This window comes from Notothenia coriiceps, unplaced genomic scaffold (assembly GCF_000735185.1).
Source record: "Notothenia coriiceps isolate Sejong01 unplaced genomic scaffold, NC01 NC01_scaffold00006140, whole genome shotgun sequence".
Taxonomy (NCBI): domain Eukaryota; kingdom Metazoa; phylum Chordata; class Actinopteri; order Perciformes; family Nototheniidae; genus Notothenia; species Notothenia coriiceps.
The window spans coordinates 97,816-111,051 of NW_011338841.1; the positions used below are offsets into that span (position 1 = coordinate 97,816).

Sequence of the window (13,236 nt, forward strand, 5' to 3'; positions counted from 1 at the left end):
ACACACACACACACACAGCCTCAGTAAATCAGAAACCGAGACTGCGGCTGAGCTTGAAATCAATCCCTTAGACGCTCATTTACTACTCCCTGTATACAAACACTCAATAATTTACTCTCTGCTGAGCTGTAAATTGAGATTTCAGACACTTACAAGTCACCTTCAGTAGCAGGTGCAGTGTTGCACGACCGTATTTTTGGGGGGGGATCTTTAAAATGTGAAGCATTCAACTGTGTTAACAGAAGGTATGAACATGCCACCAATGCTGCCTTTTCATTTCTTATTGTGGGGATTTTTGAGAACACAAACAATTTGTTTGTTGTGCATAGATTTAACAACATAAATAAAGTGGATGCAAACAACTTTTTTCTTTTTAAGATTATAGTCTATTTTTGCCACAGGACTTGAGTGTGGAAGATGGGCACAGACAAGATCCCTGCCTGGAATCAAACTATGGATGTTACCCTTACACGGACAAATGTCACATATACAACAAGCCCTACATGATGCTACTCCTTCCCCCTGTTGTTGACTTATATCCACACATATGTCGTTATTTGTCTCCAAAATGGAAATCATATTGGCCCTCTGAAGAGAATAAATTCAAAGACACCTGCCTTGTGTTTAAGTATGAGAAGGGAAAATCAAGCTTTTGTAAAGTGATGATGTAAGCCTGTTCGAGGGCTCTGTAAAGTTAAGAGGCAGTCGAGCATTTTAGTATGTTGGGGGATTTACATTGCACAGGCTACAAAAAACTATGGACTAAATCTGTTGAGCAGGGGCCGGGATATCATGAGTTTTAATCACTTATATGAGTCAAGGTCTAAAAAGGCTGGGAACTGTGGGGAAAACTTCTGAAGCAATTGGAAACAGGACTCAGAGAGACACAAAGAGACCTGGAGCTTTGATGGCAAACACTGACGGTTTATTTGGAGCTTCGGCCGGAGAATTCACACGACATATCACGGGCCACGATCTGACCACACGGTTGAGATGCCACAATCAATTCTGAAGAACCCTTCTGTAGTTCGACGTATTAACTAGTTCAGAGTGTAATAATCAACATTCTTCAATAGATAGACTAAACAGCTGAGGACACTGAATCACATTTGTTGTCACTTATGGCTCGAGGTCATCTACACCCCGAGAAGGATGTGTTCCAGGTGTCCCACAACAATAACTATCTCTGACTAAGAGTTGCCCGGTCGTAAACTGGTAACAACAACCACATGCTAGGGCAGACGTTCCTTATGGGAGCTAATGGCTGCTCAAGGCTGGGCATCTGCGTCGGAGGTCAAAAGGTAAACATCTATGGAAATTATCCCCTGACGGGAACAACATTGCATTCCCATAATGCACCAATATTGCCATTTCTCACGAGACCCTTCTTGCCCAGTACACCATTAAGGGACCTTTATGTGTAAAATCAGAACGTTGCTCCGTGAAGAAGATAACCATCTGTCCCGTCTTTGTGATAACTCAGATTAAAAGTCAATACAGCCAATCACACAGCAGAGCTCTGTTTGTTTGTCAAATGACTTCGGGATCATAAAGTAATGGTTTTATTGACAACGGCAGCGCAGCAATCAGAGATGCAATCAAATCTCTGTTTTCTGCTAATTTAGCTGTCTGACAACACAAACAGAATAATATGTAAATGAGAACAACAACCGTTAATTATGAGTTCGGCTGAATTAAAACATGGAGAGCTGAACAGAGATTTAACCAACTGAGACCAGGCTGTCTGTCCCTCTCCTCTCCAGATGTCGGTTTTGATGTGTAGTTTAAGCGTTGAACGACTGAAGAGGAGAAGAACTGCTTTCTTTTTGCTAATGCGTTATAGACTGATTTTTGCAGCAAATGACCTGAAAAAAGTGGATGTTCGTAAACAGGGCTGTCAAATTGAGCTAGCTTAGTGTGGACACGTCGTATAGAGAAGAGAAGGGAACAAAGGAAAAGACACGATGATCCTTTCTCCTCTTGAATCTCATAATAGTATTATACCACCTTCCATTTTGTTATAGCAGTGAAGCTCCCTGGGTTGAAAGAGAAACAAATTGAATTTACAGGTACAAACACATGAAGGCTGACAGAGGAGCTAGAGAGGATATCAAAATATGAACTCGAACAATGCATCTACTGTAAAACTTATCAGAAACCTCAAAATGCCACAGTCTAACGCAGCAGTGACTCAAAATGCACATCCGTCTGTTTTAAATGAGATTTTCCTTTGGAGTAAGACGGCTCTGTATCACAGTTTGAGATAAAGCAATTTGCCGGGTTGCTGTTTCAAACACAGGGGGTGCCTCTGCTGCTCTGAATTGTAATTTATTTTCAGCTCGCTCGCTACTAGCGCAGTGTCTGAACCGAGGGCAGCCCTTAATGAGTCATGCTTAATAAGGAGGGCCATGCTCAGGCTTCAATAGCAAGATCACGGAAAAATCAGGCTGAATTAAACCAACATGATTTACGTTAAGTAGGTCATTCCTGAACACGCAGACGGCCAGCTCGCTCAAACACTGACCTGCTCGCACATAGGTGCACACAATTTGCTAATCTATTTGGACTGTAATCTGATTAGCGCAAATAAGACTTGAGGGAATCAAGTTCAGGCTGTCCATTTGTTTGCAAAGGCGCGTCTTTGTTTAAAGGTTCAATAAATCTGCACCAAAACTGTGATGTGGGCCAAATGGCTTGTATTGTGCGGTTGTGTGTGCGTTGGCTCAATGCGTGTGAGTCTGGCGACCAGAGTGACCATAACTCGAGGACACAGAAGGGGGGGGTGGGGTCTTCAGGGTCAGCAGATTGAAACATAGCAGCTGTCGAGTTTGAAAGAACCAGGGCATGAGTGCGTAGCATTCACACACACAAACACAAACACACACACACTTACAGCCAGAGCCGGAGCCTGAGTAGAGATCGTCATCGTCGTAGATGTCGTCTCTCGCCGAGCCGTCGTCATCGGGAGGGGGCGACCAAGTCTGTGCCTGTGAGAGACACAGAGAACACAGAGATTATTCATCATGTTTGTCATTACATTTGAATAGAGAAACCACTTTGTCAGATTACACACACACACGCACACAGCTGAGTTGCAGGCAGCTTTATGGTGGACAGGCTAACATCTGTCTGACTGTGGCTCCATGGAGGAACATAGTTAATGAGTCGATCTAAAGCTGGGATTTTGGCAGAGGAACATCAAAGCCTTTAAGGAGAGAGGGGCTTCATTCAGCCTCTGCCTACGTGTCGGTTATAAGTGATGCTCAGCCTGTAAAGTAGTACAGAGCACTGAGAGGCAGTTAGCTTTTGAACTAAAGCTGCTACTCACAATATTCTTTTTGATTTATCAAATGTTGGACTATAAAATGTTATAAAATAGTGAATAAATCCTTGTAGCACATTTCCAAAGCTGAAATAATTTGTTAAATGGCTTATTTTGTCCGATAAACAGCATAAACCACAAATACTTTAAGTGTCCAATGACATCAAACTGAAAAATGCAACAAATCCCACATTTGGCACTCGTGATTCAAAACGATGGCCTTATTTCCTTGTTAAACAATCCATTAATTGTCCGTAAGAGAACAGTGAACTCTTTGCTGTGAGCTCATGCTAATTTGTGCTCAAAATAACATAAAGGTAAGGCTGACGGTGAATGGTAAATGGACTGTATTTATATAGCGCTTTGTCCAGTGTTTACAACTCCTGAAAGTGCTTTTACACAAGTCATCATTCATCCATTCACACCCCATTCATAAAGAGGCAGGAGCTGCAATACAAGGTGCTTCCTGATGGATATGTACGGTTTTTGGATATAAATCAAACTTGCTAGTGTCGCTAAAAATGTCACAATTTCAAGTACAAAAGCAGAAAAACCTCATGTTTGAGCAGCTGTTAAAATGCCCTACAAAAATCTATGATCGAAATGGTTTCTGGTAAATAATTTCAGTACTATTTTGAACTTTGTGTGGGATAGAATCAGTGTCTCTAATGAACAACATCTACAGCACATTTGACTGATAAACGGGACTCTTCCTGACTGATAGAGTCTCCCATGGATCCTCACACAGCCTCCTCGCTGCTAATCTGTGCACCTTCACCCGGGCTGGTATCATGTTGATGTGAGGGGGAAGCAGGACCTCTGTCGGGGTCAGGTATGAGAGATTAGTCGTGGATCGTTCAGGGTTGAACTTCTGAAGTGAGTGACCTCAGCCTCCGGTCACTTTGAGTGTGATCCCTCCTCTCTTCATTCATCTCTTTTTCTTGACCTCAATCCCACATCCCTGAGATGCTTAAACACACACTTTAGTGTTCACCATCACACAGGCTCAACTCACTGCTGCTTTCAAATGCATGCACTTCAGAGACACCGCCCGTACTGCGGGGGCAAAGATACAAAGACATGCAGCCCACTCTGTGATTCAAGACATGTTTCAATCAGTTACTGTACTTGTAATGTGCATTCTTTCAAGTATTTTAGGCAAATACATTTCCTGTAGATGATCATTTCTTTAAACAACTGTTCTTATCTAATGATTTTTACCAGTATTTTAAATGTTTTATCTTCTTTTATTTTGTCACTGGTTGATTTTAACCAATTGAAGTACATTAACTCAAGTTCAGTACCGTACAATTAAGAACTCCCTGTACTTTTTTTGTATATTTTCCAGTTGTACTTCATAATTTCACTCATATACATTTATCTGACAGCTATAGTTTCTGGTAATGTTACAGATTAAGATGCTACACACAGAAGATGCAACCTTTGACTAGGATTAAATAACCTAACAGTATACAGAATAAGTGATTGAGATCATCCATCACTGCTGACAAAAACAACTTTTTAAAAACATTATTAAGAATGATTCATATTTTATATCAAGTACACTCTGGAAGGAGCCATTATGCATAATGGGAACTTTTATTTCGATACCGCATCAGGTTAAATATTTTGTAAAATGCCTACTTGTGTAACTTGTAATATGTTATTTACAGTGTGTTGCTGCTACTTCTATTGAAGTAAAAGAGCTGAAAGGTTCTTCCATGCTGCATTTTTTGCCAAGATTCCTCTCAGTACATGCTAAGTGGTTCAATGTTGCGTTCTTAAGAACAAAGGGCTGAGTTTTGCTCCAGGTATCAGAAAACAGCCGGTCCACTGCTGAAAATTTGGCCAAAACAAACTTATCTCCTCAGCAATCTAAAGCCCATCCTGAGGCCCTTTGCTAGCCTGTGTGGTGCGAATTGTGTACACACACACACACACACACACACACACACACACACACACACACACACACACACACACACACACACACACACACACACACACACACACACACACACACACACACACACACACACACACACACACACACACACAAGTAAAAGAGCTCTGGCTACATAAGCAAAGGTGTTATGTAACGTCAAATAAACAACCCTTAAAACTAACATCCAAACAGTCTGCTCCTCCAGCTCCCCTTATCTCCCTGTCCCTCCCTCTCTGCCTCCCCCCACCATCTTCCCCCTCTGGATCCACAAACTCTCAGTATATCCCCGTCCTCGCCCCATTTTCCTTTCATCTTGAAATACAGTTTCTTATCTCGAGGCGAGCCCACATAAGTTGAGCGTGACCCCGAAAAACACACTCACCAACTTAAATAAACACACACCCCGCCCCCAGAGCCTGGCCCAGGGGCCCCTTCCCTAAAGTCCCCTATGCACACAACACCCTCCACATAAACTACATGCTGTGGCTGCTGTTTGCCCATTTTCTGTCTTTAAAAGTGCATCATCTATATTTATCCTAACCTTTAACAGCAATATGTAATCACCCTCTGTGTCTCGACATGTTTAATTTATGAGACGATATTATACATGTGAATTCATGGTATGGCGGGCAGTCGTGCGTCACTGTGGGTAATTACAGCGTGTGTGTCTGTGGGTATAATCATAGGTTTGAGTTGTGTGTACATGCACACACAACTGCCCCTCAGACCGATCTGTGTGGGTTTGTTTTTACGTGATTTTGGGAGAGTTGAAAATGGCCAGCTTTGCATTTTGCCTCAGTTTTTAGGAGCTATAAGCAGCTGCCTGCGCCACATAGCTGCCTAACCACAACGAGACACAACTAGCTCCCCTCCACCACACGCATAACCTGGGGCCAAAACCTTCTGTATGTTGCCCTCAATTTCCCTCCACCACTGTATTTTGTTCCCATTCGGTATAAAAGGAAACTGTAGGATGACAGCCATATTCCACTGCATCTGCGGAGCAATCCTGGTTCTTGGCAACGTATGAAGTACTGCCATTGTAAGACATGTGGTGCCAGTCGGAGTTATTTTATACAATCTGGGAGCATTGGGATATATAATTATGTATACTTGGGTAAAAGGAGACTGGGGGAAACATAAAATTGAAGGACAGAGTCTGAGAAATAATCTGTTTGCCGGGTCATGTCATGTTCTGACAAAGCGAACATAGGTGCGTCCTCTGAGCGGTGTTACAACATTTGCAGTGACTCAGGTAGAAATGTGATCCATAGCTGACATCAGGTATTGCACCATATATTTGATCCTGTTCTCTATAGTTGCTCTGTCAGTTGGTGAGTGGGTGTGTGGGTGTGTCAGCTCGTTTTACAGCGGCAATAACCTGGATTTTATACCTGAGCTGACAACTCCGCGGTTTCACAGAATTTAACGTTCCACAGGAGCTGATTTGTTCCAGATTTTAATTTAGGATCATAAATAAATAAATGAAGGATTGTAATTGTGTGAAATTAAAATGGCAAGACTATAGCAACCTGGTGATGAGAAGGTGTGTGTCTGTGATGTGTCTGTGTGAAGGTTATATGACGATTGCAGGAGAGATAAAACCAACGGTGTGTGTTTTGTAGAAACGATGGGCGTATGCAGCTCAGCTAACAAACTAAGATGCAGGAAGTCAGATAACAATAAGAGCCAGAGTTAGTTATATAGACACGCTAATCACCAAATCGGGTTTCACGCAGACACACACTGCTGGTTGATGTGTGTGACCTAATGATTTTTTTTTTGAGTTGATTTTCTGACTGCTTTGGTTCAGTTCAGATACCCCCTTCAGGGCTAGCTGGGCAGATAGAGAGCTTCATTGTGATTGACTTCAAATGCATTCCTCAGTAACCCGAGAGGTGGAGGCTGCTGCTGCACAATGCCTGGCACGCACGCTCGCGCTCGCGCGCACGCACACGCACACGCGCACACGCACACGCGCGCACACACACACACACACACACACACACACACACACACACACACACACACACACACACACACTTTAAGCTCCTGTTACAGTAGACGCAGCGCTGCTCTGGAGAAATAATCGTTAATTGCGCTTTTTAATATGTGAGATTTTATCAGAGCGAATGTTCTCTGGTGCTGCTGCAGCATCTCTAAGCTCTGAAACTGTGAAGAATCATTTGAATACTCCCTCTGCTTTCTGGCACCATCTGTGAGTCCCACTCCTCTAGCCAGCCCTCCATTAACTGCATCCACAGTATGAGGGGGATATATAGAAATACAATGCATTCAGGTCAAGAGCATTGTATTTTTAGCATGTCCATTTGCACACAATACACATGTAGGAAGGGAATACAATCACTCCAATCTTTTCTCAAGGTGCATTACAGATATTATGGCAAAAAGGTGGATAACAGTCTAAACCTCAGCACCCCGCAGACCTGCCCATCTGAATATTGTCATTACATCATGGACTAAAACAGTGATTCCCGACCTTTTTGTTTTATAACCCCGGAAAAATGATGCCGTGTCTGCTTGCGTTACAGGTTCTATGATTCATTATTTATCTTGTTCACTAATCATGTGTTTTTCAAACTGTCTGGTTCAACCTTGCTCACATTTGCTCCTGAACTTGAACAGAGTCACATCCCCAAACAAAAGGTGTATCATTTTTGCAATGACTGGCTTAAACTACAATGTGGGTGTCCTGCCTTAACTAAAATACTAGACATCAAACATGATAACCGAGCACTTAAAAACATCACAACAGTTCTGCCTAAAACACTAAATCATCCGGCAGAAAATTGAAGGCCCAGATCAGCCCTTAAACGAGGTAAAATTATCTTTATGGGCCACATTAGTAAACCTCCCTGCAGTTTAATTCAATGTAGGTGGAGTGCCCATGCTTCATAAAGCAGCAGCTGATTCACAGTCGTCTGCGTGTCGGCTGCTCTCCGGGGCAGACCTCCTCTGATAAGAGTTTGAGCCATGCTGCTGTCTGACCGTTGATAACTCTTTATCTGGAAACGGTCAGATTGCCAGGCTCATGCCCTCAGACTACTCGCACATTTACAGGAAGAACTGCAGCCTGCCTACTGATTTTTTTTTTCTCCACACCCATCTTTCTTTCCAAAGTGGATCCCCGGACCTGTCAGCAGTGACCTCTAATCTCCCTCCATTTTCAGCTTTGCCACCTCGCCTCACACCGCGCCCTGCTTTTCGTCTCCTATATGCTGGGCAGCAGAGGTTGAAGAAATACTCAGATCTTGTACTTAAGTAAAAGTAGAAGTGTGCAGGAAAAATCTGCTACAAGTAAAAGTCCTGCATTCAAAATGTGACTCAAGTAAAAGTATAGGTAAGGTATTAGCATAAAAATATATTTAAATTACCAAAAGTATTCAGATCGGCCCATTTGAGAATCATATAAATCAAATGTTTTCATTATGATTATTAATGCATCACAGGGATATCAAAACTGGTAAAGGTGTAGCTAATTTTAATTACTTTGTATACTGCAGGGTGAGCTTGTGACGCTAGCACACTTACTGTCAGGCAGTGAGATGTGAGAGAGATAGAGGGCAGTGTGTGTGTGTGTGTGTGTGTGTGTGTGTGTGTGTGTGTGTGTGTGTGTGTGTGTGTGTGTGTGTGTGTGGGTTAGAAGGTGATGGCCTGGTTAAGACACCTGCCACCATCAGCAGAGATTAGCATAGAGCCTTTGCACAGTCACACTGCTCACACACTTGCTGACACCTTATAGCACACACACACACAGGGGGGGGGGGGGTCGGATGTCGAGACAGTATCTTATAACGGTGATGTCAGACGCCCTCCTTTGAACCTTAAAACAGCGAACACCTGCACGCTACAGCCAAGGGGGTCAAAGAAAACCTGCACAAGTATTTCTAGGAGGTGAAATCCTGAAATATACTCCTTTGATCACAGACTGATAGTGAGCCAATTGGCCAGAGGGCACAGACACATGAGGGGCCCCTTACTACTACAGCACCCCTGTACATTCTGTAGGTTTTACTGTCGTTTTCTACAGGTTAATAAATATGTAATGTAGGTTTCAACTATTTTGTTCATGCTTTACATGAAGAGAAGCCGGCTCAATTCTCTCCAAAAATACACATGTACACACAACATTTTAGTAAACTATCAAAGGAAACCTGGGATGCAATGTATATCTCTTAAAGCACTGACAAATATATTCAGACCTTCAATTTTAAATCTAGAAACAGACTGTCCGAAAGATGCATTGAGCAGCAGTATTTAAAAAGATACGACAAAAGTATAATGGAAATCTATATCAGAACAGAATTAGTATTCACCGTTGATGTTAAGGTTTTAAAGGAATTATGATATGTATATATTTACATCATATTTATGTCCCTCATAACTTCATTCATTTTTTTAAGTGTTTAACTGTGCGCCTCTTAATCACAAAATGTCCTCCCAGCTCACTGTGCAGGCTTTTACACTGTGACGCTATTAGGGCAATATCTTAAAATTCAGAGATGGTGCCATTAAAAAAGAATAAGGGAAGAACGCTCACCCAATACCCGATACATAATTAATCTTCAAACTGTAGGTAAAAACCATTGAGCATCCATTTCAGTGATTTCCCTGCTCTATTTTGATCACACTCTTTTACTGTCATAGCTTTAATGTCTGTGATGAATGTCTCCTCCTGTGAAATAATAAGTATTTCCAGCCCCCCCAAGCCTCGTTTGTCAGCAGTAAGCCTAGTAAAATAGCAGCAGATTTTTAAGTTTACAGTGTCAAGAGATGCTCTGCAGTTACCGCTGCAGCGGGGGGTCATAAGCAGGCATCACTTTGTGTTCGCGAGAAGGAACCCGCAGAGCAATTTAACACTGATTAGCTGCTGAAAAGATGGGAAGTGGTTATGGGTGTCTTGGATTAAATAAGACTACATGGGGATGAATACGAAAAGACGTCAGATTTCAGAGTTTGGGTTAATTTGGGGTATTAAAAAGAGCTGCTTATGTTATTATTAAATGATGTAAAAAGGCTATTCAACAGAAATAAGATCTTTGTGGACATGCTGCTTTAAGTGCACTGAGTGGGAAGGAAGGAAACATTGATTTATTTCCCTGCCAAACACATTTCTGATCTTTTCCGGCATGTTTGTCCTTTTTTTTCACACTAGAGTGCTCCCTGTGACTAATGAATGTGAACTACTGAGTAAACGTGTAAACATGCGAGTGTACGACAGCCAGGAAATGGGTGAAACACTTTTTCTCCCTTGTTAGTCTTTTATGCCGATCAAATTCCTGATAGAGCTACAGTGGCGGATCCGAATCGCAGCCACGTTGGCCGTATTAATTCCCCGCACAAAACCTGTGGGAGGATGGCATTACATCGGCTCTGGTTTGTTATTCCAGCTCGCTCTGGCCCTAAAGTTGTCTCAGTGCAGCACCAAACCAACGCTGAACAGCATCCAAGCCCTAATATTATCTTTCTAATATTATCCTACTAAGGACAAAGATGATATATGTGATTAATGCCCTTATGGAAAGTCACACACTTGCTAAATATGGTACATTGTTCAGTGAGGGGCTCGGTCTGAGAGCTGTGGGGATAGAACAGGTGCACAGTGAAGAGAGAAAATCATGCATCTGCATCACTGAAGGGCAATTTAAATTCATTTTCAAGCAGAAACACTTTCAATATTTATCTCGTATATCTGTTACTAAACAATAGACCCAGATCCATTCATGACAATGTTCAGTGTACCCGCTTCATTAATTCATATCAGTCAGAGGCTTCTGCATTTGGTTCATTGTTAACAAGACGATTAATCCTCATTAGGTGGAAGGATGCCTGCCCTCCCTCTGTTATAAAATTGATCATGGAGGTCATGATGCGTATAAAGATTGAGAAACCAAGGTTCACGTTAAACAAATGACTTGACAAATAGGATAAAAATCTGGTTTCACTTCATTGATTATGTGGAGAATGTGTCCTTTCTAGCAGCCTGATTGTTGATGTCGTTAACTGGCAGACATTTTTCATTCTTCTTGCCAACAAAATAAGATATACAGTTTTAAGCACAATAAAGGAGGGTATGTTTTCGTCTTGGTTTGTAAGTTTGTCAGAAAAACGACTGGCTCGATTTTCATCAGACTTGGTGAAATAGTGAAGCAGGGTCCTAGCCTTCATGTTGTTTCCACATTACGACCTCAGGCTAATGAACACAGAAGTTCAAAGAACCACTTCTACAATAGGACCATCTGAGAGGAGCGTAAATGCAACTTTGGCCTTGGCGGAGGTCTGCGCTCTGAATGCCATTTTAACTCTGCTCTGTTTTTCTGTAATGAAATGTCTATATGTTGATGTTTTAAATGGAAATGGCAGAGAGTGACTTTTACAGCATGGGATTCAAATTTCCTATATACGCATTAGGGATTTACTGAAAACAATGTTTGCATGTAAACCAGTGTTATGTAATCCTTACTCATTAATATCAGCCTCATTTTCCTGCAGTCATATCAAAGCTGTATTAGGTTACAACTAATGCAGACCGAACGCTTTTTGCTGCTTCACACATTAAATGTAAAAAACTAACTTGTTACCAAGGTTAGGGCGTATTGCAATTGCTCAAGATATAAGCATTATTAGGGCATATTTTTGCCACCATGAAAATGGCAGATGACGATTTTTGCTGACATCTTTTCTAAAACAACTTGAGTTTGTTTGGCTGTTCTGTAAACACTGCACCAGCTGCTCCACTGTTGTATTTCTGAGCTCAGGGCGTGTTTGCAGTAGTTTTAAACTATGCTTGCCATCACCCCAGTAACCATATGGTGACGTCAAATTAGCCACGACTAAAATATTAATAATTACAACTGAACAATTAATAAATGAATACTGCAGAATGTATTTAACCTGTAATGTCTCAGGATCTCTGAAAAAACCAGCAGCTGACACTAAAACTCATAAGAGGTCACATGACTGTGTAGTGACACATCAGCTGGCCCGAAACCGTGTAATGGACTGGAGCTGTGATACATACACACAACACACACACTAATGCATACTGTGGATCATCTCTGGGCCGAGTATAGGGGAGCAGAGATGGAAGAGGGGGTGATACAGAGACAGAGAGATGTATATCTGTAGGACCCAGCTGTTACACTAATCTGACAATCCAACAGGATTAAAGACCACACACACATAAACACACATACACACACATGCACGCACACACACACACACACACAGGCCTCTCTGCGTGGAATCCTTCTCCATTATATATGACCTTATGAAACATGCATCTCCGAGATAGTGTGTGTGTAATGTGTGTGTGTGTGTGTGTGTGTGTGTGTGTGTGTGTGTGTGCGTGTGTGTGTCTGTCCTGCTGCCAGAAATGCCTTGAGATTCCAACACAACTGCTGCTCCCACACTGCAGAAAGGGCGCCGTGTTTTTGTGTGCATATGAGGCTGTGTGTTGGAAGATCTGTCCATCGTGTGTGTGTGTGTGTGTGTGTGTGTGTGTGTGTGTGTGTGTGTGTGTGTGTGTGTGTGTGTGTGTGTGTGTGTGTGTGTGTGTGACTATTGATGTTTGGTTGCAGAAATGTTGCAGTGAGCAGTGAATGCTTCTGGTTGGCTGGTGAGTCAATAACTGTTTTTGTGGCTGCTTCTATGAAGTGCCGGAGAGAGAGAGAGAGAGAGAGAGAGAGAGAGAGAGAGAGAGAGAGAGCGAGAGAGCACCCCACGGACCATGATGTCTCTGTGAAGCAGAGGGCGAGCGAGAGAGGGGCACTCAGAGTACACTCAAAAACGGTAATCAATGGTCTCTTCTCAGCACAAATCGAAAACCCTTACACACACACACGAGAAAACCGGACGATGAATGAGAATCACATTTCTGTCTGTGTACAGTGATGGGAATCATGAGGCAGCTTCATACAATTACAGCTTGTGTAGATCAGGCTAATGG

At 42.3% G+C, this 13,236-nt stretch overlaps 1 protein-coding gene across 1 annotated transcript in view; it reads right to left on the bottom strand.

Moving 5' to 3' along the window:
• sdc3 (syndecan 3) overlaps nt 1–13,236 on the bottom strand; it is a 31,908-nt gene that overhangs the window by 5,369 nt on the left and 13,303 nt on the right. The window contains exon 2 of the mRNA XM_010768966.1: nt 2,894–2,987. Within this exon, the coding sequence (XP_010767268.1) occupies nt 2,894–2,987 (94 nt within the window). The remainder of the gene's footprint in view (nt 1–2,893; nt 2,988–13,236) is intronic.